Genomic DNA, 27188 nt, shown 5'->3' with positions numbered 1-27188 from the left:
TGTGGGAATACAGACGCTCATCACAACCTCTCCCCACACCGAGATGACAGCGTATAATTGCACCGTACAGAATTGAATCTGAAGTTCCATAGTGAACCCCGGCCGTGCATTTTCAGGGAGAAATGTGAAAGGGAAAAAGGAATGGGAACTCCTCCTCAGTGTAAGTGAAGTATGAACATTTCCAGATGTGGATGAAATTATGGTCCTAAGTTGTTAGAGAGCCATCAAGGCTTGTGGTTTTTAGGAATGACCAAACCCATGAACCAATTCATTACCTCATTGGTTTAGGAATAAAACAGAGGCCACAGTAAATAAATATGACAGCAGTGCCATATCCTGACAATGTCATTTTTCCCACTGTCTCTCTCTGCTGCCTGGCTGCCACTGAACATCATCATTTAGGAGCACAGTACTTTCCAGAGTAATATAATAGATACTGGCAGTGAATCCAAGTTGAATATTGGTCCGAAAAGAGAAAATAAATAGTGTATGAATCAGGGATATTTTTAGGCTACCTGGGTGATGATGGATCAGGGATATGTTTAGAGAGAGAGAGAGAGAGAGAGAGAGAGTAAATGAGTGTTTAACAGAAAACACAAGCACAATGGGAAGGACTATGCTTAGCCAGCAGAATGATGAACTCTCTATGTGACAGATAGAGGGAAAGAAGAAAAGGGAAAATCAGTCACGTTAATATGAATCCAAAAACCCATACAGGTACTTTGTGGATATCCACTCTATAGTTGAAGATGCAATAGACACACAACACATAATTCACTCACTGTAACTATGGTACCCAGCGATCCGCCATGTATTTCCAAGGTCTATTAAATAAGTGATCAAACACTAATTAGAGTATAAAAGGACCTAGATTGACCAAGATGGCAACTTGATTAGCACTAAATCCTTTTCACTGTGGCCTTTCAATTCGCACCTTCTATTGTTATGGTTTTTAATGGAGGCTGTCCCCATTCCCTGCCTCGTGTCAACGAATAGAGAATAATACTCTGTCTCGCCAAGCCCCAAAACCCACTAATTAGCTACTAGCTAGTTTCTCCTATCTGCTCCTAATTATTGCCATTTGTCTCCATTACAATAAATTTGTCAGATGATAAAGGTGTTTGTTTAAAGTAGACCTCTGCTCCCTGCATTCTGGCATGTTCTTTCTCTGCTTTCTTTGCGGGGTGAATAAGTGGCTCCCAACATCCATCCATTAATGACATCCATCTATTTCCTGTGGGCCTTATCTTATCTCCCTGACACACCCATCACCATCCCTTTGCTGTTCTAGTAATTTAAGAAACATTTACCGTTTGTCTGGGGCCTCTATTGCAGTAGTTTGCTGAATGCCTCTTTCCTCTTTCTTCATCCCTCACTCCTCTCTCTCTATCCCTCTCCCTCTCTCTCGCTATTCTTCTCTCCCTCTCTCTCATTCTTCCTCTCTGTCTCTCTCTCTCTCCCTCTGTCTCTCCCTCTCTCTCTCACTCTGTCTTGCTCTCCCTCTCCCTCTCTGTCTTTCTCTCGCTCACTCTTTCATCGTTTTTTCCTCATTTCTTCATCTGGCTGGGAGTAAGCTCTTTGTTTTCTATTGGTATTGTCCCTGGTGCTTGCACTGCAAAGAACAAGTTTTCTCCTGACATTTTCTTAATTGATCCATGGCAGCAGCTTTGTGCTCTACTGTTTTTCCACTGCTTTAGTAATTCATATATTCCATTCTCCAGAGGAGCTTCTCTCAAGTTCTTTGCAGGGAAAATAAGCATATTGTCGTAGTCCTCTTTCAGATGTGATTGTATTTTTAAAAATCATTTCTCATGCCGTTAGAAGAAAATAACTTTGAAGTGCATGTGTTAATACAGTATGCAAATTAAAGCAATTACTCACTATTAAAGGGATAGTTCGATTTTAAAAGGATAGTTCAATAAAGGCCTTTATCCACTTCCCAGAGTCCCGGACTATCCCTTTAATTCCGGAATGCACAGGCATCTTCCGCTGCAAAGTAAATGTTCCGCAACGCTTCGGGGTTGGGAGATATTCTCAATCAGGAAGACAGTTATTACAGCCATTAAAATCACCATCCACTTTAGGTAATGAACACAATTAGCCGTTACACCAATAGCATATCTTCGCAGAAGAGCATTCCTCCCCACCCACTGAGGCACAGGGAAATAGGCCACTTTCTCAAGCTGTAATCTCCCACTTTACTGAGATGATGTTAACTGTGCTCTGTCTACTGACTTTAGAACCCTGATGAAGGCTAAATGCAGAAATGTATTGTTGTTTTATAATGTATTTTTCTCTTCAACATTATTGTTCCCCAGGAGTGTCTGAACCCTCTTTCACATATCCACTTTATCCACTGACTTATTGACAGCCTTTTCTGTGTCTCTGTTCATCTGTCTGTCTTTCTCTTTGTCTGTAGGTCTCCTGCAGGAGTCTTTCATTGACGAGCCAGATGGTCTGGTGTCAGTCAACCTGCTGGTTGTGTCTGCAGTCTCAGCTTTCGCCACGGGGGCGGTGCTGTCGGGCTTGGCTGTCTGCTGGATCATGAGTCATCGCCACCGCACACGAGGGGCAGGAGCCAACAGGAGCCGTAAAGGGGACAAGGAGCAGAACATGCTGGGTCAGGGCCGGAGCGGCTCAGTGATGAGCGTGACACGTACCAGCGGTAGCGAGAGACCCCGGTCACATTCCCAGGCAGACAACCCGTTCGTAATGCCCAACGGCTGGCCTAAAGGAGAGATGGATCCAGGCCTACCTACTCCAGAACAGACCCCCCTGCAGCAGAAACGGCCTCCACCCAGCATGAGAGATGTAGACTGGGACCAGAGCCAGACCTTCCTCACCTCAGTGGGCATGCCCTGCCCAGCCAACTCCGTCATCTACCTGAGCTCCAAGTTCCTGCAGGAGAGAGGTGGCAGGCACGAGGGCCCAGGGGATGTGGGGCCCCCCAACACGGAGCGAACACGTTACCTGGTCCTGGCCAGCAACCGGGAGCCCCATGGGGGACAACCCAGGACCACCCTGAGGAACTCTGCAGGTGAATACAACTACCCAGCCACGCCACAGGACTCCCCAGACCGCAGGAGGGTGGTCTCAGCCCCCAGCACCCAGATGGACTTTGGGGAGCCTCCCCGCTGGACTCACGAGGGACTCAATTATAACAGCAATAACGGAGCTCCCTACCCCTCCCAGCGCCCGGGCCTGATCCGGGCCAACCACCACGGCCTTGCCGACTTCAGTCACCTAATGGGAAAGAGCGTGGGCGAGCCTACCCCTAGTGGCCAGTGAAGAGAAGAGCGCAATGAACCCCCCTCTCTGAAACCCATTTCCCCTCAGCAACTGGAATACCCCTCAGACTCACTCTCCCTTCCCGAAATCTGCCCTGTCTGTCCTCTCTCACTGTCATTCAATGTTCTGACATCCCCCGGCGTGAAGCCTGACTGTCTAACTGACTGAAGAGACTGGGTCTCCAGAAGCCAGCAGTTTAGAGAGAGAAAGAGAGAGAGAGTTAAAGAGATGAGGTTATTCTCCTCATGGCTGCAGCTCTGCTATCACCCTGAGAGGTGCACCCCTCTGCTCCGTACGTGGTTTAACCCACAGAGCATGGACTGGACACCATAAAACCAACCTCAAGGACTAGGAAGGGGTGCAAGGGAAGGGACATTTTGTGAAAAAGGAAAAACAAAAAGAAATGAGAACCGCTTCACTGATAATTTAGTTCAGTTCCAGTGGTGAAAGGTCTCATTCTACTATCTTGTGCTCTGCAAGTCATTCTTTGGGTGTGACATTTTTATTTCTGCTTTGCTTTTGTGCCAGCATCCAGCAGACAACCATGTGCTTTTCCTTGTTTGTTTTTTTCTGGCCACCTCTATCAGTCAGCTCTATCAGTCAGCTCTATCAGTCAGCTCTATCAGTCAGCTCTATCAGTCAGCTCTATCAGTCAGCTTGTGTTTGATAGATATTAGCAACGCCAGGCGGCACTGGATCATGCAGTATGGGAAAGGGTTCCTGTCTTAATGTGGGCATACAACACACTGGATCATGCAGTATGGGAAAGGGTTCCTGTTTTAATGTGGGCATACAACACACTGGATCATGCAGTATGGGAAAGGGTTCCTGTCTTAATGTGGGCATACAACACACTGGACCATCTTATTGGAATAAGCTTGATAATGATGTCAACGATCCATCCCATTGTGTTAACAATCATGGAAAAACCACACATTTCTAGTGTGTTTCTAAAGCTCTATTATGTATTTAGAATCAGACCTTGTAACGGTTTCCTCCCCCAGTCTGCAGCCCAGATCTAGCAACAACAGCACTGGACTTGAACATGTCAAGGTGGAGGGGACAAAAACTATCAGGGAGGAGATAAGAGAGGATGGTACCTTAATATCTCTGTTTCCTTGGAGAAGTGGCGGGAACAGCGAAACACAGTCAGAGGGCACAGCGGTATAAGACAACCTTGTCCCTCCCACTCCCTTCCTCCTTCTCTGTCTGTCTCTCCCTGGATCTATGTGACCTGAGGCCTGGGCTACCCGGCAAGCCAGCGGACAGGAGAGAAGAGCACATAGCCCATGTAGGGGAATGTGAGCCTGGCTGTGGGAGTTAGCGGGCCCAGGGCCCTGCCACTGGGGAGCTCCATTCAGGCTCCTCTCCCTGACACTGAGCCTCTTTGTGCCCCGGAGCAGGAGGAGATGGCTGCAACAAATAGCCGTTAAGAGTCAGGGCCGGAGGGGCGAACCCAGTGCCCCAGCCCAGCGGAATATCAATGAGGACAGCAGCGCCCCCCTGCCCATCCCTCCGGCCCCCTCACAGACACTGGCACCGTTTGGGACTGGGGCTGGGACCAGTCAGGGTGGTAGGCCAGGGATGGGCCGATGGGGCTGGGAGACTGGCATCATTCAGACTGCTATCACTTCTATATCCCTGCCTTTCAGCGTTTATACACAAGGGACACTGGCTCAACAAAGCAAAGTAGAACTGTTTGGGCGTGGATTGTCTCCCTCCGCTCTCTCTCTCTGTTTGATGTTCTCTTTTTGTCCGCCTCTCTGCTCACTCCCCTGTCTGTAGATCCGGTGGCTCGTGTTTTTTCATCCGTGTCATGACTTGTGTGTGTGGATGCTGCTCTGTTTCAGGCTACAGCGGAAGCTGTCCATAATCTCCTTGTTCTCCCCCTAGTTCTCTGGCCCGGTAGCCATTATCTGAGTGATTTCTGCCGCAATCCCCCAACATTCACAAATCAGTGTTAACTGCACCCTCACCCTGAGCGCTGGTCGGCAACACGCATGGGAGCGCATAGACTGGCTTCATTAGTGGGTCTGTGGGCTGGGAGGAGCAGAGGAGGAGAGCAGGAGAGAGATGGAGCTGGAGGGGCATGGGAGGAGCAGAGGCTGGGCTGATCTGGGTAGGACTGGTAGAGAGTGGTGTTAGAGAAACACACAACAGAGCCAGAGAGCACGAACATACATCTTAGCAGGGCTTAAATACAAAGCTATGGCTACATTCAGAACTGCTCTGAAACAGGGGGAGCAGATAGAAGGGAGGCCTGGCCAGCTGTGTGGTGGGCTGAGGAGAGGAGCCGGGTTGGACGGTGGATTTGTTTGTCTTAATGTAAAGGGCTAAACCACTGAGGTAGAATACTAAAAGAGATTCATGGAATGTAAGCACATGATCTAGCTGGGTAAAAAGACCCACTCATGGCTGAGTCCAGGGAGACAAAGCAACAACTGAATGCGTGTGTATGCATGTGTGCGTTCATGTGAGTGTGTTGGTTTTTGTGTACTTGAAGTATATTAGTAGTGAGTGTTGCCATGAATGAGTAAAGTAGTTGGTGGGTTGGGGAGTATATTGAAATAGCACATTCCATACTGTAGTAGACAAAACCACTCCTCCACGTTGTCGTCGTCGTCCTCCTATCTCCATTATAGCCCTGAGAGGAGTGTTGGTTGAGAATATGGGGCCTTGAAGCAGTAGTGGCCCCCTGGTTCCCCCTCTCGTCTCCTCTCTTTCTCCCAGCCAGTGGTGTCCCCTAAGTGCAGTGTGTGATTGAGGCCTACTCTGCCTGCCCAGCCAGGCGTGCTCCAGCTCCCTCTCTTACACTGTTTCACTAAACATGCTTGATTAGGCAAAGTACATCCCAGCCCCTAATGGCGTGATGAGCCCCTGAGAAGATTAGCACAGACACATCAAGAGGGTGACGAGCACCCACTCTCCTCTGCAGCTATCCCCCCATACACACACAGTCACACAGTTACACACACATAAACATACACACACTTAAGACACACACACTGCGCCCTAATCAAATTCAGGATCCAATTGAATTACGATCTGCTGTTATCCCCAGGCCAGGGAGGAGGGAGGCCAAACTTGTGGCTCAGACCCAGGGATTTGCTCGTTGGAAGAGCCACACATGATTATCTTAGTCCACCATGACTAAACAGTTAAGGAATCTGTGGTTCCCCATAATACAACCCTTCAGGCTTGCACACAGACAGACAGACACATACACACAATCAGCCTTTCCCTCTCTGTATGTTGTATTAGCAGCTACAATCAAACAGAGGTAGTTTTAAATGTGTCAACACCAGAATGAGAAATCTGGGTAATTTACTGTGAAGCGCTCAAAAATCTTTGTTCTTTTGAAATCAGTTTTTAAATGTTTTAACCCTTTATCTACATTTGCAATCCGCTGATGCAGTAAATTGCTTTCTTTGGAAGCCATTACTTTCTGCTGGACATGATATGTAGCTCACAGAGTGTTCCTCTCTCTCCCCCCACCCCCACCACCCACCCCCAACCCACATGACCTGATCTGTGTGTATAAATATCATGGACTGTGTGTGTCCCTGAGACCATGCCATTGTTTGTTGTTGGCTTGTTTTCCTGAGTAACCCAGTGATTTAGCTAATGCCACCCAGCCAGAAACTGCCAATGCCAGGATGGGATGCCCTAGAAAGACCCAAACCAAATAAGAAGACATGTAACCCAATCTGCTGAGGAATAAACACGGGCAGCAGACATATTTATCATCGAAAGATAAGCACAAAAAAAGTTAGCATTTTTGTAAAGTTGTAGAGAGCATTCTATTTAGTCGGCACTCATTCTTGATCATTCTTGTCATGTTTTTTTTGTTTGTTTCTGTGGTAATATTTGGTTTGAGTTTTTGGGATTTGTTGTATTGGATTTTCTATTTCCTCTTTGGTGTGTGAGTTTGATGATGATGATGAAGTTGATGAAGATGATGATGAAGATTCTGTACTGTGAACAGCATCTCAGTATTTGCTCCCACTCTGATGCCTGTGCTGTGTCTGAGTTGTGTCTGGGAGGAGAAGAGGAGAGGAGGAGGCGATACAGACTGGAATCACAACAAAGAGAACTTTCCCCCTTTCCCACTCCTCCAGAGTCGAGTCTCCTGCTACAGTGACAGACTCCCGCAGTCCTGTGGCTCTCACCAGAGGCTGTCTGTCCCTGCCTGTGACCAGGGACACTGTCATTAAATGACACAACGTGTCCCTGTGTGTACATAATCTCAATGCTTAAATGTAATTTAAGTGCAGTAGCTGCATGACACAGCCTCTGTGTGTACAGAAGTAGCAACGTGTGAATTTATACAGTACATGCAAGTGTGTGTGCTTGTGTCCGCAAATCTGTCCATCACACAAACACATGCATGCACCCTCAAACAACTGCACACACACACACACACACACACACACACACACACACACACACACACACACACACACACACACACACACACACACACACACACACACACACACACACACACACACACACACACACACACACACACATACCCTTCAGCAGTTGAACACCATTTCTACATTGTCCTCAGCTCTGCCTGTCACTTAGCATGGAGACTTTGCTCTCTGTCAACTTTCTTATTCTAATAAATAACTCAGACATTAACTATCTTCTTTTACTCCAGTTATTTTGACTATTTATTCTCCTCCTCAAGGATATATATATATATATATATATATACAGTACCCGTCAAAAGTTTGGACACACCGACTCATTCAAGGGTTTTTTCTTTATTTTTACTATTTTCTACATTGTAGAATAATACTGAAGACATCAAAACTATGAAATAACATATATGGAATCATGTAGTAACCAAAAACTGTTAAACAAATCAAAATATATTTCAGAATTCAGAGTCTTCAAAGTAGCCATCCTTTGCCTTGATTACAGCTTTGGACACTCTTGGCATTCTCTTAACTCCCGAGTGGAGCAGCGGTCTAAGGCACTGCATATCAGTGCTAGGGGCGTCACTACAGACACTGGTTAGATTCCAGGCTGTATCACAACTGGCCATAGGACGACGCACAATTGGCCCAGCGTCGTCCGGGTTAGGGTTTGGCCGGAGTAGGCCGCCATTGTAAATAAGAATGAGTTCTTAACTGACTTGCCTAGTTAAATTAAGGTTAAATAAAACACAAAAATGAATACTTTGCTGTCACTTGTGTCAAATGCATAAGTACACTTCTCTTTGTAGCTCTGACGTAGTTTGAAAATACCCCCACTGTCCAGCAGATGGTGCTGTTGGTCCATCAACGGCCTTTGACAGCCATAAAATAAGGCCTGGACCATGCCTCTTCGTATGCCATGGCAGTCCAGTGTGGTCCTCCACTTTGCCAACATGAGTAATACCACTGTTGACAATTCTGAGGATTACCATTGAAAAGCATCAGAATGAATAATAGAAATGTATTCAAATAGCTTTGTCAGTATTAATGATATGAGCACACTTCTCTCTCTCTCTCAGGGGAGTATATGAGACAGTACACATCTGTTGACAGGTAAAGGGGCTGTGAGGCCTGTCAGAGCCACCCATTCCCCGGTGCTGCTTTATGGGTCCTCAGCCCCTGGTGCTGCAGTGTGGAGCTGGAGCCCTGCCTGCCCTGCAGTCCTCCCTCCCTCTGCCACCGCAGCCCTTGCTGGCCATCACGTTATCATAAATCTCAAAATCAATCAGCTGAGCCAGGGGCACATTCATGTGATGAATCTGATTCATTAATGGATTGGACCAATGCCAGCTCAGCGGACACTGTCAGGTTGACCCACAGCTGAGCTCACTGCAGGCTAACTCACAGTTTCACAGCCCTGTTCTGTATATTCAGATTCCAGCCACACCTTGTCTTTTTGCATTCATTACAGGGCTGAATGGTGTTAACACCATGAACATGATACAAGACACAGTGTGTAATTTGAGGCCCATCTATCTGACATATTTATCAGGCACCTCTGAGAGAGAGAAGGAAAAGGTCATTCTGTTTAATGCTCTATCTGTTTGCTTTCAGGCACCAACACAGACAATCAAGCACAGAGGGCCGGACAGATGTACAGTAAGCTTGACAACAACACATCCAGTGAAGGACTATAGAATTACACAGTCAATATAAGTGTGGACATTGGTCTACATGCCAAATAAATTATTAAAATTAAGCACATTAATTCGCTCTACAAGGGGTGTAGAGCCTAACTGGCATACAAGCAGCGGGTGAGTTTCAAGTTTGGGGAAGATAATTTTCACCATAAAAATGCACCTTTATAATAAAAGCATTTTATGCATAATCTCATTTGTGGTCACTTTTGTTAATAGTGTTTTCCCGGTAATGGAACATTTGTGCTTATAGACTACTGCAGTGTGTGCATTGCTGCGCTTATAATGTGAAGAAATAGACAAATAGTTTATCAACATTTTAAACTAAATGTTCTGATCTGTTGCTTCAGCCTCAATGCGTAAAAACGTTTTTTTTTTATGCTAGTGGTTGTATTAATTTGGGATCTATCGCATCCCACAACTGTCCCAGACTACTTGTTGGAATATTTATTCCTCGCACAGAATAGAAGAGGTGAATAGAATAGGTCAACTTTTGTACTATGAGGGATAGTAGATTGACATAGGCTAGTGCTTTTGTTAGGCCTACTCATCTTGTTGGCTGACAAAAAGTAAATGTGGACAGTTCATCCAATATCTTCAATATGCACCTCGGGAATTGGATAAGGACGTGCCGAGTTGCATCCCTGAAGTGTCTGTCTTCACTTGTAGCCTGTGAGAAAGACCCGATCACCTGATGGAGAGCCATGTGAGTGAGAGGTGCTTTGGAGTACGCAGCACTCAGGGAGATGGGGACAACGGCCACTGGCTGCAAAAGGCATTGATTTGTTTTGGGTGCATCATGGCCACACAAAGGGGATGCCACTGGGAAATTTGAGGCATTATCAAGTGCTTGTCAAATTGTGAATGAGAGACTATTACAGCATGTGCAAAAAAACAAAGCAGAGCCATGTCTTTCAAGCAACCTTTTTCAAATCATCATTAGAGTCGCATCATGCAGGCTTACAATGTATTAAAAATCAACACATATAGCCCAATGTTTGCCCAACGTAGAACAACTAAAGTTACATTATTAAATCTAAATTAAGCATATAGGAATACCTATTTCTTTAACTGCTCAACACAGAATAGCCGTATGTGCGCACTCCCTCAAATTATTTGGAGAAAATATCCTTTCTATTTCATTCAGCTTTGTTCAATTGTATTATTCATACTATAAAATAATATATATAAAATATATATATATAAAATGTCATGCCACGGAATTCTAAGCAAATCTTGTCTGCTAAATGAACTAGTGTAGCCCACAGCCATTTGGCATAGCCAGATCAGGACCTGACATAAGGACAACTCAGAGTATGCTATTCTGTTCTTCTGAAATATACTACATTTTCTTCATATCATGTTTCCTTAGACCTGTCTAAAATAAATAATGGATTTATTGTGAAGGTGCAGGCTATATTACATAGATTTATTTGACTTTTTAAAATGTAGATGTTCCAAAGGTCTGCATCAGTGGCTTGTAGGCTATGTGTGGAAGCCAGGATGTGCTAAATATGTTTGTTAATTAACGGTCAATTACCGTGAGACGGACAGTTATTTACTTGACAATCACCGGCTGACGAAATTTCGTGACGCCCTAGCCAGGTGCACCGGTTTGTGTCAAGAACTGCAACGCTGCTGGGTTTTTCACTGGGTTTTTCACACTCAACAGTTTCTTGTGTGTATCAAAAATGGTCCATCCAGCCAACTTGACACAACTGTGGGAAGCATTGGAATTAACATGGGCCAGCATCCCTGTGGAGCTATTTCGGCAGTTAACTCAATATTAGGAAGGTGTCATTAACATTTTGTATGCTCCGTGTACATGACTCTCTTTCAATGTTGAGTGTACAGTTGAAGTCGGAAGTTTACATACACCTTAGCCAAATACATTTTATCTCAGTTTTTCACAATTCCTGACATTCCTGTCTTAGGTCAGTTAGGATCACCACTTCATTTTAAGAATGTGAAATGTCAGAATAATAGTAGAGAGAATGATTTATTTCAGCTTTTATTTCTTTCATCACATTCCCAGTGGGTCAGAAGTTTACATACACTCAATGAGTATTTGGTAGCATTGCCTTTAAATTGTTTAACTTGGGTCAAACGTTTCAGGTAGCCCTCCACAAGCTTCCCACAATAAGTTGAGTGAATTTTGGCCCATTCCTGATGTCAAGCAAAGAGGCACTGAGTTCGAAGGTAGGCCTTGAAATACATACACCTCCAATTGACTCACATTATGTCAATTAGCCTATCAGAAGCTTCTAAAGCCACAACATCATTTTCTGGAATTCTCCAAGCTGTTTAAAGGCACAGTCAACATAGTGTATATAAACTTCTGACCAACTGGAATTGTGATACAGTGAATTAGAAGTGAAATAATCTGTCTGTAAACAATTGTTGGAAAAATGACTTGTGTCATAAACAAAGTAGATGTCCTAACCGACTTGCAAAAACTATAGTTTGGTTGAAAAACGAGTTTTAATGATTCCAACCTAAGTGTATGTAAACTTCTGACTTCAACTGTATATAATTTTTATAATTCTCACTTATATTGCCTCAACAATTTTTTTCAGATTTTAGAAGCCATGTCAATATCTATTATCCAATATAAACAATGTCAATATTGATTATTCAATATAAACCATGTAAATATCTATCGTTCAATATCAATGAGAATGTATTTTAGCATAAAGCAGGGTGTGATGACCAGCCTGAACACAAGGGGGGAGACAATAGCCTGCCAAAAGTTAAGTCCAGAAAAACAGAACCGTTTTTAACATAAGCTACCCTTCAGTTGTTCAAACAAGACGACACCGGACACCTACATAGCTGGAAAATATGTATATAATTCATATATCTGTATAACCATCAGATTTTTTAGGATTTTTCAAGTGACAGCATTCACTAGGCCAAAACAGAATATACAGTAGCTGATAATTCCTCTCCATTCCTATCCGGTTCTAGAGAGAGCAATTCTCTCTGGAGAGTCTCGGTTCTCTCTTTACACTGACTTCCCTGGGATCAGTTCCTTGCGGAACTCCTTTACCAAGAAGAAATATCCAATAGCATCTAAACAGCAGCTTGTTGTGGCAATCCCTTCTGAGACATGATAGAAGTTATGCATCAAATTATACTGTTGGCAGTCAGTTGGGACTTTGTAGGCAACATAGAATTTCATGAAAAATGCTGTATGGATAGGAGTGTAACAGATGAAAAAGACTATCAAATTGGCTGATATTATTCTAATATGTTTCCTGTTGTCCTTATATGAGTGCATGTCCTTGTAGGCCAGCAGAGTGCAAATTGACTGACATGAACAAAGCAGCATTGTGAGAACAGGAACCACATAACCCAGTATCTCCAGAGTCAGAATGTAGCCCAGTGGAAACAAATGGAATTCCCTCTCAAAGCAGGCTAGATTGTGCTCAGGTCTATTGTGCTCCCTGAATATCACACATAGGACCACAATAGTTACCCATATCATCACACACTACAACAGCCACTTGTTTCTTGGAGCCCATTCTCCTGAAGTGGAAGGGAAACTGAATGGCGATGAATCTCTGAACACTGATAGCCGTAACAGTGAAAATACTAGCGTACATGTTGGTGAAATGAATGAGAACCAGAACAGCACAGAGGCCAGGAGAGGTAATGCTGAAGAAGGTGTGGTAGATCCTGAAGGGCAGGAAGGTGATGAAGGCGCAGTCGGCCACAGCCAGGTTGAACATGTAGATGTGTGTGTCTGTAAAGCTGGCTCCCTCAGAGCAGAGAGGGTCAGGGCCAGACCCAGCAGAAACACAGGGCTGTACACAACCCTTTGGAACAGCCTCACCTCCTCCCACATGTTGGTCTTACAGAGGTGTGGTCCATATGAATGGTTGGACATCATTCTCACTATGGTGAAGAGCATGGTCAGTTAGTATGATATTATGATGTTTTGCTGATGAAGGCTAAAATTGTGGTCTTTACATTCTTATGAAGTTGGTAATGTGTTACAATTTCAAGCATGTATTACTAAAAGTCAAAGTTAGTCAACATCAGTGAGCTGACTGCTGTTTTAGGGTTCAGAGGTTAAGAATCGTGACATAACCTACTATAGCAGTTCTCACTTGGTCTGTACCTCCCACTTCAATTAAAAACACATCGTTCTTTCTGTTGGTTCTGACTGTTAATAAATGTCCTACCTTAAAAGGAGAGGAACTCTGACAAAGGCAGTTTTTTAATGTGATTGACAGCCACCAAGCATACAGATGTTTTTCACCTGTAAGTTAAGAGTCCACTTTTACTGTGTCCTTCTTGAAGCAGTGTGAGAAGCTAGACGTTTCTTTCAAGCAGTTTCCCCTTGACAACAGAAAAAGGAAGTTGCGTTTGATAGACTGCAGTCTATTTGCATTTTAAAGTATAGAACTGCGTAGGTATACTATCACTAGAGATTAACAATTTGACAGAAATACATTAAAGCCTAAGAATATTTCAACAATAAGGAAGAGACAAAAGATCTGAAATTGCCTAGATCTTTTTCTGTTTTATATTACCTCCTCACTATACACAGTCACAATAGGAGAAGTACTTTTTACTTCAAGACAATGCTATTTCCTTTATATGGTCTGTAGTGTAAATGGTTGGGAAATTTAGACTGTTGGGGTAATATTTGTGTCTCATCGTGGTTTGGAGATTCACTTCTAATGTCTTTCTGTTTGTGTTGAATGTTCAATAACACATGACAAGATGCATGATCTATCGAAGTCAACTGGAGAAAAACGTGTTTCCAAAACAACTGTGGTCCATGATTTATAAATACAGTATATGCATGTACATGTCTATTTACACATTCTAAAATCCGGTGTTGGGGAAACTACTCCGAAAATGTAGTTTACCAAGCTACCAATTACGTCACACTTGAAGAAGTTAAGCTACACTAAAGCTACCCTTCAAAAAGATAGTTTTCTTAACTAAAGTTACTTTGAAAAAGTAATTCACTACATGAAAACAACTTCGTGAAAAATTATCATGTATAAATCTGAAATGTCATAGCCGATAAATTGCAAGAGCAGAATGTGTAATTTAACCTATTAAACACAAAAACTATGTTTCAAGTGAGAATTATACAGGTCTGATGCCGAAAAAGAAAGGAAAGTATTGCCAATTTCACCCATATTTTATTTTCTTAAAAAAAAAAAAGTGTAATGTGTAGTTCCAGTAGTTAGCTACACCACATGGAAAAACGTTATTAACTACTACCTGGATTTGAATTTTATTAAACTACCACCAAGTTACTGCAAAATGTAGTTAAATTACTAGTTGAACAACATGTAGTTCACTACTCCCCAACACTGCTAAAACCACATAGGCCTAACATTGTAAACATTGAAATTATGGTAAAACTTGACTGACTAACAGGTTGTTACAGCAATCTAATGTCAACATAATCATCAGAACTATGTATATGTTGAAATTGCGTTGAAAATTCCAAGTAGAAGCATAAAAAATGTAATTTGAGTAAAAATATTTTATTTGACCTTGTTTCAATGTTGATAATAATCTGGTTTCAGAGCTGGTCATGGGTGCACCTCAGCCACGCTCAAGGTCCTAAACGATATCGTAACCGCCATCGATAAGAAACAATACTGTGCTGCCGTATTCATTGACCTGGCCAAGGCTTTCGACTCTGTCAATGGGCCAACTCCTCATCGGCAGACTCAATAGCCTTGGTTTCTCAAATGATTACCTCGCCTGGTTCACCAACTACTTCTCTGATAGAGTTCAATGTGTCAAATCGGATGGCCTGTTGTCCAGGCCTCTGGTAGTCTCTATGGGGGTGCCACAGGGTTCAATTCTTGGGCCAACTCTTTTCTCTGTATACATCAATGATGTCGCTCTTGCTGCTGGTGAGTCTCTGATCCACCTCTACGCAGACGACACCATTCTGTATACTTCTGGCCCTTCTTTGGAGACTGTGTTAACAACCCTCCAGACGAGCTTCAATGCCATACAACTCTCCTTCCGAGGCCTCCAACTGCTCTTAAATAAAAGTAAAACTAAATGCATGCTCTTCAACCGATCGCTGTACGCACCTGCCCGCCCGTCCAGCATCACTACTCTGGACGGTTCTTACTTTGAATATGTGGACAACTACAAATACCTAGGTGTCTGGTTAGACTGTAAGCTCTCCTTCCAGACTCACATCAAACATCTCCAATCCAAAGTTGTCACAAAAGGTGCCGTGTTGAATTGACCAAACTGCAGCGGGTATGTGGATACTCATTCTTTTAATGAAAAAACACAAAGCATCCACAGGAAAAACCAAACAATAAACGCTACTCACGCCCAAACAGTGTGGCAGGCTAAACAAGCAGTGCTCACAAACAATTACCCACAAACACACAGACAAACACACCCTACTAATATAGGACTCCCAATCAAAGGCAACTCAACACACCTGCCTTCAATTGGGAGTCCAATCCCAATTAACTCTACATAGAAAACAAACCTAGAACCTATACCCACAACTAACTAACTAAACCTAGAAATACATAAACACAGAGCAGTGCCCAAAACCCCCGGAGTACATAAATAAAACAACCTACTACCTACACCACCACCCCAAACCATATAAAAACAAATACCCTCTGCCACATCCTGACCAAACTCCAACAACAAATAACCCTTAACTGGTCAGGACGTGACAAAAGTTAAATCTAGAATTGGCTTCCTATTTCGCAACAAAGCATCCTTCACTCATGCTGCCAAACATACCCTCGTAAAACTGACCATCCTACTAATCCTCGACTTCGGCGATGTCATTTACAAAATAGCCTCCAATACCCTACTCAATAAACTGGATGCAGTCTATCACAGTGCCATCCGTTTTGTCACCAAAGCCCCATATACTACCCACCACTTGGACCTGTACGCTCTCGTTGGCTGGCCCTCGCTTCATACTCGTCGCCAAACCCACTGGCTCCAGGTCATCTACAAGACCCTGCTAGGTAAAGTCCCCCCTTATCTCAGCTCACTGGTCACCGTAGCAGCACCCACCTGTAGCACGCGCTCCAGCAGGTATATCTCTCTGGTCACCCCCAAAGCCAATTCCTCCTTTGGCCGTCTCTCCTTCCAGTTCTCTGCTGCCAATGACTGGAACGAACTACAAAAATCTCTGAAACTGGAAACACTTATCTCCCTCACTAGCTTTAAGCACCAGTTGTCAGAGCAGCTCACAGATCACTGCACCTGTACATAGCCCATCTATAATTTAGCCCAAACAACTACCTCTTCCCCTACTGTATTTATTTATTTTGCTCCTTTGCACCCCATTATTTCTGTTTCTACTTCGCACTTTCTTCCACTACAAATCTACCATTCCAGTGTTTTACTTGCTATATTGTATTTACTTTGCCACATGGCCTTTTTTGCCTTTACCTCCCTTATCTCACCTCATTTGCTCACATTGTATATAGACTTATTTTTCTACTGTATTATTGACTGTATGTTTGTTTTACTCCATGTGTAACTCTGTGTTGTTGTATGTGTCGAACTGCTTTGCTTTATCTTGCAATTGTAAGATAAAACTTGCCTACCTAGTTAAATAAAGGTGAAATACATTTTTTTTTAACTAAATAAAATGGTATGTTTGAATCAACATCGCTTTAACGTCATGCCATCAATCTAAATAAAGAGATACATTTAAATAAAATGTCAAGCCACAGTCCAACAATTCCTTACTGAACAGTGACTCCGACTGGTATATGAGGGATAATGCACTTCAGTGAGAACAAGTCTACCATCCAGATGCCTACCTACATGTTGCTTAGCAAACAAACTGTGTTCGATTCAGCTGAGCTATCATGTCAACACATTTTGACATTAATTTTATTTGTCACATAGACCGAATACAACAGGTGTAGACCTTACCATGAAATACTTACTTACAAGAGATGGCGCCGGAGGAGATGGCTGCCGTTTTACGGTCCCCTAAGCACGTTATTTGTAACTTATTTTGTATATAATGTTTCTGCCACTGTCTCTTATGACTGAAAAGATATTCTAGATATCAGGACAACGATTACTCACCTTGTACTGGAAGAAGATTTTTTCTTTAACGAGTTGAACGCAAAGGATTTACTTCAGACACCCGACAAGACCCTTATCCCCGTCATTGGCAGGAGAAAGAGACTGAGATATCGGGGACGCAGGTCTGAGTGCCTTGTAAGGATCTGACGGCGAGTGGGTAATCTGCCTTCACCATCGGTCCTATTAGCCAACGTACAATCATTGGATAATAATATAGACGAAGTACGAGGAAGTGTATCCTACAAACGGGACATTAAAAACTGTAATACCTTGTTTCACCAAGTCGTAGCTGAATGATACCATAAATAACATAGAGCTGGTGGGTTTTACGCTTTTTCGGCAGGATAGAACAGCAGCCTCTGGTAAGACAAGGGGTGGCGGACTATGTATACTGGTAAACAACAGCTGGTGCACGAAATTTAAGGAAGTCTCGAGGTTTTGCTCGCCTGAGGTAGAGTATCTCATGATAAGCTGTAGACAACACTATTTACCAAGAGAGTTTTCATCTATATTCTTCGTAGCTGTCTATTTACCACCACAAACAGATGCTGGCACTAAGACCGCACTCAATGAGCTGTATACGGCCATCAGTAAACAAGAAAATGCTCATCCAGAGGGGTCGCTCCAAGTGGGCGAGAACTTTTCTGCCCTAGAAACTTAAATCTGTTTAACCTAATTTCTACCAGCATGTTAAATGTGCAACCAGAGGGGAAAAAAACCTCTAGACCACCTTTACTCCACACACAGAGACATATACAAAGCTTTCCCTCGCCCTCCATTTGGCAAATCTGACCATAATTCTATCCTCCTGATTCCTGCTTACAAGCAAAAACTAAAGCAGGGAGCACCAGTGAGTCTGTCAATAAAAGAGTGGTCAGATGAAGCAGATGCTAAGCTACAGGACTGTTTTGCTAGCACAGACTAGAATATGTTCCGAGATTTGTCCGATGGCAATGAGGAGTACACCACATCAGTCACTGGCTTCATCAATAAGTGCATCGATGACGACCTCCCCACAGTGACTGTACGTACATACCCCAACCAGAAGCCATGGATTACAGGCAACATCCGCACTGAGCTAAAGGGTAGAGCTGCCGTTTTCAAGGTGCGGGACTCTAACCCGGAAGCTTATAGTAAATCCCGATATGCCCTCCGACGATCCATCAAACAGGCAAAGCGTCAATACAGGACTAAGACCGCTCGTCCTATGTGCAGGGCTTGCAAACTATTACAGACTACAAAGGGAAGCACAGCAGCGAGCTGCCCAGTGACATGAGCCTATCAGACGAGCTAAACTACTTCTATGCTTGCTTCGAGGCAAGTAACACTGAAACATGCATGAGAGCATCAGCTGTTCGGGACGACTGTGTGATCACAATCTCCATAGCCGATGTGAGTAAGACCTTTAAAAAGGTCAACATTCACAAGCTGCAGGGCCATACGGATTACCAGGCCGTGTACTCCGAGCATGCGTTGACCAACTGGCAAGTGTCTTCACTGACATGTTCAACCTGTCCTTGACTGAGACTGTAATACCAACAGGTTTCAAGCAGACCACCATAGTTCCTGTACCCAAGAACACTAAGGTAACCTGCCTAAATGACTACTGACCCGTAGCACTCACGTCTGTAGCCATGAACTGCTTTGAAAAGGCTGGTCATGGCTCACATCAACAGCATTATTGCAGAAACCAAAGACCAATTCCAATTTGCATACCACCCCAACAGATCCACAGATGATGCAATCTCAATGACTACAGCTCAGCGTTCGACACCATAGTGCCCTCAAAGCTCATCACTAAGCTAGTGATAAGGGTAGGTAACAACATATCTGCCACGCTGATCCTCAACACGGGGGGCCCTCAATGGTGTGTGCTCAGTCCCCTCCTGTACTTCCTGTTCACTTAAGACTGCATGGCCAGGCATGACTAAATCAAATCAAATCAAACGTTATTAGTCACATGCGCCGAATACAACAGGTGTAGACCTTACAGTGAAATGCTTACTTACGAGCTGTCACATCCTGACCATAGAGAGCTCTTATTTTCTATGGTAGAGTAGGTCAGGGCGTGACTGGGTTTTTTTCTTGTTATTATTTTCTATGTGGGGTTCTAGTTTAGTTTTTCTATGTTTGTGTGTTTGGTATGATTCCCAATAGGAGGCAGCTGGCTATCGTTGTCTCTAATTGGGGATCATACTTAAGTAGCATTTTTTCCACCTGTGGGTTATGGGATATTGTTTTGAGTTAGTGCACGTAGCATCTCTGTAGTCACGGTTCGTTTATTTCATTTATTGTTTGTTTGTATTTTGATAAGTTTCACTTTATAATAAAGATGTGGAACGCTACTCACGCTGCACCTTGGTCCGACCAGCATTATTATTCCAATGAACGTGACACGAGCCCCGACCCAACAATGTAGTTTTAAAAAATACGGATAACAATAAGAAATAAAAGTAACAAGTAATTAAAGAGCAGCAGTAAAATAACAATAGCGAGACTATATACAGGGGGTACCGGTACAGAGTCAATGTGTGGGGGCACCGGTTAGTTGAGGTAATATGTACATGAAGGCAGAGTTATTAAAGTGACTAAGCATCGATGATAACAACAGTGAGTAGCAGCGGTGTAAAAGAGGGGGAGAGGGTGGGGGCAATGCAAATAATCTGGGAAGCCATTTGATAAGGTGTTCAGGAGTCTTATGGCTTGGGGGTAGAAGCTGTTTAGAAGCCTCTTGGACCTAGACTTGGCGCTCCGGTACTGCTTGTTGTGCGGTAGCAGAGAGAACAGTCTATGACTAGGGTGGCTGGACTATGACTAGGGGGGCCTTCCTCTCACACCGCCGGGTATAGAGGTCCTGGATGGCAGGAAGCTTGGCCCCAGTGATGTACTGGGCCATTCGCACTACCCTCTGTAGTGCCTTGCGGTCAGAGGCCGAGCAGTTGCCATACCAGGCAGTGATGCAACCAATCAGGACACTCTCAATGGTGCAGCTGTAGAACCTTTTGAGGATCTGAGGACACTTGCCAAATCTTTTCAGTCTCCTGAGGGAGAATAGGTTTTGTCGTGCCCTGTTCACGACTGTCTTGGTGTGTTTGGACCATGTTAGTTTGTTAGTGATGTGGACACCAAGGAACTTGAAGCTCTCAACCTGCTCCACTGCAGCCCCGTTGATGAGAATGGGGGTGTGCTCGGTGTGCTCAGGGAGTACAGGAGGGGACTGAGCACACACCCTTGAGGGGCTTCTGTGTTGAGGATCAGCGTGGAAGATGTGTTGTTACCTACCCTTACCACCTGGGGGCGGCCCGTCAGGAAGTCCAGGATCCAGTTGCAGGGGAAGGTGTTTAGTCCCAGGGTCCTTAGCTTATTGATGAGCTTTGAGTGCAGTATGGTGTTGAACGCTGAGTTGTAGTCAATAAATAGCATTCTCACAAAGGTGTCCCTTTTGTCCAGGTGGGAAAAGGCAGTGTGGAGTGCAATAGAGATTGCATCATCTGTGGATCTGCTGGGGTGGTATTCAAATTGGAGTGGGTCTAGGGTTTCTGGGATAATGGTGTTGATGTGAGCATGCCCAGCCTTTCAAAGCACTTCATGGCTGCAGATGTGAGTGCTACGGGTCGGTAGTCATTTAGGCAGGTTACCTTAGTGTTCTTGGGCACAGGTACTATGGTGATCTGCTTAAAACATGTTGGTGTTACAGACTCGGACAGGGAGAGGTTGAAAATATCAGTGAAGACACCTGCCAGTTGGTCAGCGCATGCTTGCAGTACAATATATCAATCAATCACATTTATTTATAAAGCCCTTCTTACATCAGCTGACGTCACAAAGTGCTATACAGAAACCCAGCCTAAAACCCCAAACAGCAAGCAATGCAGGTGTAGAAGCACGTGGCTAGGAAAAACTCCCTAGAAAGGCCAGAACCTAGGAAGAAACTTAGATAGGAACCAGGCTATGAGGGGTGGCCAGTCCTCTTCTGGCTGTGCCGGGAGGAGATTATAACAGAACATGGCCAAGATGTTCAAATGTTCATAGATGACCAGCAGGGTCAAATAATAATAATCGCAGTGGTTGTAGAGGGTGCAACAGGTCAGCAACTCAGGAGTAAATGTCAGTTGGCTTTTCATAGCCGATCATTCATAGTATTTCTACCGCTCCTGCTGTCTCTAGAGAGTTGAAAACAGCAGGTCTGGGATAGGTAGCACGTCCGGTGAACAGGTCAGGGTTTCATAGCCGCAGGCAGAACAGTTGAAACTGGAGCAGCAGCACGACCAGGTGGACTGGGGACAGCAAGGTCTCATCAGGCCAGGTAGTCCTGAGGCATGGTCCTAGGGCTCAGGTCCTCCGAGAGAGAGAGAAAGAAAGAAAGAAAGAAAGAAAGAAAGAAAGAAAGAAAGAAAGAAAGAAAGAAAGAAAGAAAGAAAAAGAGAGAGAATTAGAGAGAGCATACTTAAATTCACACAGGACACCAGATAAGACAGGAGAAATACTCCAGATATAACAGACTGACCCTAGCCCCCGACACATAAACTATTGCAGCAGAAATACTGGAGGCTGAGACAGGAGGGGTCGAGAGATACTGTGGCCCCGTCCGACAATACCCCCGGACAGGGCCAAACAGGCAGGATATAACCCCACCCACTTTGCCAAAGCACAGCCCCCACACCACTAGAGGGATATCTTCAACCACCAACTTACCATCCTGAGACAAGGCCGAGTACAGCCCACAAAGATCTCCCCACGGCACAACCAAAGGGGGGACATCAACCGGACAGAAAGATCACGTCAGTCCTAGGGACGGCATGGAAAAGCAGCAGTAAGCCAGTGATTCAGCCCCTGTAATAGGGTTTGAGGCAGAGAATCCCAGTGGAGAGGGGAACAGGCCAGGCAGAGACAGCAAGGGCGGTTCGTTGCTCCAGTGCCTTTCAGTTCACCTTCACACTCTTGGGCCAGACTACACTCAATCATATGACCTACTGAAGAGATGAGTCTTCAATAAAGACTTAAAGGTTGAGACCGAGTCTGCATCTCTCACATGGATAGGCAGACCATTCCATAAAAATGGTGCTCTATAGGAGAAAGCCCTGCCTCCAGCTGTTTGCTTAGAAATTCTAGGGACAGTAAGGAGACCTGCGTCTTGTGACCGTAGCTTACGTGTAGGTATGTATGGCAGGACCAAATCGGAAAGATAGGTAGGAGCATGCCCATGTGATGCTTTGTAGGTTAGCAGTAAAACCTTGAAATCAGCCCTTGCCTTAACAGGAAGCCAGTGTAGAGAGGCTAGCACTGGAGTAATATGATCCATTTTTGGGGTTCTAGTCAAGATTCTAGCAGCCGTGTTTAGCACTAACTGATGTTTATTTAGTGCTTTATCCGGGTAGCCGGAAAGTAGAGCATTGCAGTAGTCTAACCTAGAAGTGACAAAAGCATGGATTAATTTTTCAGCATCATTTTTGGACAGAAAGTTTCAGATTTTTGCAATGTTCCGTAGATGGAAAAAAGCTGGCCTTGAAACAGTCTTGATATGTTTGTCAAAAGAGAGATCAGGGTCCACAGTAACGCCAAGGTCCTTCACAGTTTTATTTGAGACAACTGTACAACCATCAAGATGAATTGTCAAATTCAACAGAAGATCTCTTTGTTTCTTGGGACCTAGAACTAGCATCTCCGTTTTGTCTGAGTTTAAAGTAGAAAATTTGCCACCATCCACTTTCTTATGTCTGAAACATAGGCTTTCAGGGAGGAACATTTTGGGGCTTCACCATGTTTCATCAAAATGTACATCTGTGTTGTCCGCATAGCAGTGAAAGTTAACATTATGTTTCCGAATGACATCACCAAGAGGTCAAATATATAGTGAAGTACACATCCTGGTAATCCATATGGCCCTGCGGCCTTGTGAATGTTGACCTGTTTAAAGGTCTTACTCACATTGGCTGCGGAGAGCGTGATCACACAGTCTTCCGGAACATGCATGTTTCAGTGTTATTTACCGAAGAAACGAGCATAGACTCGTCTGGTAGGCTCGTGTCACTGGGCAGCTCTCGGCTGTGCTTCCCTTTGTAGTCTGTAATGGTTTGCAAGCCCTGCCACATCCGTCGAGCGTCAGAGCCGGTGTAGTACGATTCGATCTTAGTCCTGTATTGACGCTTTGCCTGTTTGATGTTTCGTCAGAGGGCATAGCGGGATTTATTATAAGCTTCAGGGTTAGAGTCCCGCTCCTTGAAAGCATCAGCTCTAACCTTTATCTCAGTGCAGATGTTGCCTGTAATCCATGGCTTCTGGTTGGGGTATGTATGTATGATCACTGTGAGGACGACATCATCGATGCACTTATTGATGAAGCCAATGACTTATGTGGTGTACTCCTCATTGCCATCGGACGAATCTCGGAACATATTCCAGTCTGTGCAAGCAAAACAGTCCTGTAGCTTAGCATTTGCTTCATCTGACCACATTTTAATTGATCTAGTCACTGGTGCTTTTTGCTTGTGAACAGGAATCAGGAGGGTAGAATTATAGTCAGATTTTCCAAATGGAGGGCAAGAGAGAGCTTTGTATGCGTCTCTGTGTGTGGAGTAAAGGTGGTCCAGAGTTTTTTTCCCCTCTGGTTGCACATTTAACATGCTGATCGAAATTAGGTCAAACGGATTTGAGTTTCCCTGCATTAAAGTTCCCGGCTACTTGGAGCGCCGCCTCTGGCTGAGTGTTTTCTTGTTTGCTTATGGCGGAATACAGCTTATTCAATGCTGTCTTAGTGCCAGCCTCTGTGGTGGTATGTACTACAAAAAATACAGATGAAAACTCTCTTGGTAGATAGTGTGGTCTACAGCTTATCATGAGATACTTGACTTCCTTATTTACAAAAATACATAATCCGCCGCCCCTTGTCTTACCAGACGCTGCTGTTCTATCCTGCCGGTACAGCGTATAACCAGCCAGCTGTATGTTGAAGTGGCTGTTTATTTGATCGCCTACGAATTCTCAGAAGGCAGACCGCCCTTTGGCCCCTTTATCTCCGCCTCCTCTTCAAGCAAATCACAGGGATCTGGGATTGTTCCTGAGAAAGCAGTATATCATTTGTGTCAGACTTGTTAAAAGGAAAAAAGGATTCTGCCAGTCCATGGTGAGTAATCGCAGTCCTGATGTCCAGAAGTTATTTTCGGTCATAAGAGACGGTAGCGGCAACATTATGTACAGTCGTTGCCAAAGGTTTTGAGAATGACACAAATATTCATTTTCACAAAGTATGCTGACTCAGTGTCTTTAGATATTTTTGTCAGATGTTACTATGGAATACTGAAGTATAATTACAAGCATTTCATAAGTGTCAAAGGCTTTTATTGACAATTACATGAAGTTGATGCAAGAATCCATATTTGCAGTGTTGACCCTTCTATTTCAAGACCTTTGCAATCCGTCCTGGCATGCTGTCAATTAACTTCTGGGCGACATCCTGACTGATGGCAGCCCATTCTTGCATAATAACGCTTGGAGTTTGTCAGAATTTGAGGGGTTTTGTTTGTCAACCAGCCTCTTGAGGATAGATCACAAGTTCTCAATGGAATTAAGGTCTGGGGAGTTTCCTGGCCATGGACCCAAAATATTTTTGTTTTGTTCCCCGAGCCACTTAGTTATCACTTTTGCCTTATGTCAAGGTTCTCTATCATGCTGGAAAGGGCATTGTTTGTCACCAAACTGTTCCTTGATGGTTGGGAGAAGTTGCTCTTTATCCTCTTACATCTAGACGTTCCGCTAGCGGAACACCTGCTCCAATATCCAATGATAGGCGTGGCGCGAATTACAAATTCCTCAAAAATACAAAAACTTCAATTTTTCAAACATATGACTATTTCACAGCATTTTAAAGACAAGACTCTCCTTTATCTAACCACACTGTCCGATTTCAAAAAGGCTTTACAGCGAAAGCAAAACATTAGATTATGTCAGCAGAGTACCAAGCCAGAAATAATCAGACACCCATTTTTCAAGCTAGCATATAATGTCACAAAAACCCAGAAGACAGCTAAATGCAGCACTAACCTTTGATGATCTTCATCAGATGACACACCTAGGACATTATGTTATACAATACATGCGTGTTTTGTTCAATCAAGTTCATATTTATATCAAAGAACAGCTTTTTACATTAGCATGTGATGTTCAGAACTAGCATACCCCCCGCAAACTTCCGGGGAATTTGCTAACAATTTACTAAATTACTCACGATAAACGTTCACAAAAAGCATAACAATTATTTTAAGAATTATAGATACAGAACTCCTCTGCACTCGATATGTCCGATTTTAAAATAGCTTTTTGGTGAAAGCACATTTTGCAATATTCTAAGTACATAGCCCAGCCATCACGGGCTAGCTATTTAGACACCCGGCAAGTTTAGCCTTCACCAAAATCAGATTTACTATTATAAAAGTTTGATTACCTTTTGTTGTCTTCGTCAGAATGCACTCCCAGGACTGCTACTTCAATAACAAATGTTGGTTTGGTCCAAAATAATCCATCGTTATATCCGAATAGCGGCGTTTTGTTCGTGCGTCCCAGGCACTATCCGAAATGGTAAATAAGGGTCGTGCGCATGGCGCAATTCGTGACAAAAAAATTCTAAATATTCCATTACCGTACTTCGAAGCATGTCAACCGCTGTTTAAAATATTTTTTTATGCAATTTATCTCGTAAAAAAGCGATAATATTCCGACATTTATATTGTATTTATTATTATTATTGTTTTTTAAACCCAGGCCCCCGTCCCTGCAGGAGGCCTTTTGTCTTTTGGTAGGCCGTCATTTTAAATAAGAATTTGTTCTTAACTGACTTGCGTTGTTAAATAAAGGTTAAATACATTTAAAAAAGACAAATTTAGATATTGATCAGCTTCCATACTCATTTCCATAGGCAACCTAAATAGCATTGAATAGTTGAAAGTAACTCCTCTAACTTACACAAGATGTATGTAAAAATAAATTCAGAGTGAGGTTGGCAGTGGCGATTTTAGCATGTAAATCTTTGTGGGGCAAAAAAAAATAAGATGTGGGATGCATGCCAGCAAAGCCACAACACAACACTTAACAATACATTAATTGCACTATAACGGTGACAAACGGTGCCCACAAACTGTTAGGGCCTACATAAAGCTGTCCCAACAGCAGAGTCCCAACAGCAGTCCCAGCACCTTACCACCGCTACCCCTGGCTATCAGTGGAGCCTTGTCTGGCAGCGAAACAGTTCATACAGCCTCATTTACTGCCTTTTAAAAAACATAGCTGATATGGCTGACTTGCTTAAACAAATGTGGTTTCTACTGACAATTGAGATGTACAAACTATGGCATAAGGGGCGACAAGCAGATAAGAGGCAATCCGTAATTTCGATTAAGACATTAATGAGCGTGCTAGGACGGACGTAGTCAATATAACTATTTGTTCCGCACTTTTGAAATGTACAGCGACAGATTTCAGAACATGGCCCGTTCTTACAGTATTCTCCCTGTACATCAAGTCAGAAGCTGCAACGATGTGCACTGGGAGTCGGGAAGCAAGTTCAAGGAGTGAGTGTTTTAATAAAACAAATAGAACATAATACTAAACAAGAAACACGAACAGCACACAGACAAGAAACAGAAACAGAAACAATAACGCCTGGGGAAGGAACCAAAGGGAGTGACATTATAGGGCAGGTAATCAGGGA

General features: G+C 43.7%; 1 protein-coding gene and 1 long non-coding RNA gene across 4 annotated transcripts in view; one reads left to right on the top strand and one right to left on the bottom strand.

The window, feature by feature from the left end:
* sema6bb (sema domain, transmembrane domain (TM), and cytoplasmic domain, (semaphorin) 6Bb) overlaps positions 1 to 7816 on the top strand; it is a 135055-nt gene extending 127239 nt beyond the window's left edge. For all 3 annotated transcript variants that reach the window (XM_014216459.3, XM_014216458.3, XM_014216456.3), the window contains exon 17: positions 2420 to 7816. In XM_014216459.3, coding sequence (XP_014071934.3) covers positions 2420 to 3288 — 869 coding nt within the window. In that variant the 3' untranslated portion in view covers positions 3289 to 7816. The remainder of the gene's footprint in view (positions 1 to 2419) is intronic.
* Positions 7817 to 11397: 3581 nt separating this feature from the next.
* On the bottom strand, positions 11398 to 13957 carry LOC123724392 (uncharacterized). Its single transcript, XR_006756920.2, has 2 exons — positions 13600 to 13957; positions 11398 to 13309 (listed from the first exon to the last, which is right to left on the bottom strand). It is a non-coding gene; the product is annotated as an uncharacterized LOC123724392 (long non-coding RNA).
* Between the last annotated feature and the right edge of the window lie 13231 nt (positions 13958 to 27188).

Source organism: Salmo salar, chromosome 10 (genome assembly GCF_965601325.2).
Source record: "Salmo salar chromosome 10, fSalSal1, whole genome shotgun sequence".
Lineage (NCBI taxonomy): Eukaryota > Metazoa > Chordata > Actinopteri > Salmoniformes > Salmonidae > Salmo > Salmo salar.
This window is presented reverse-complemented; position numbering and strand designations above follow the sequence as displayed.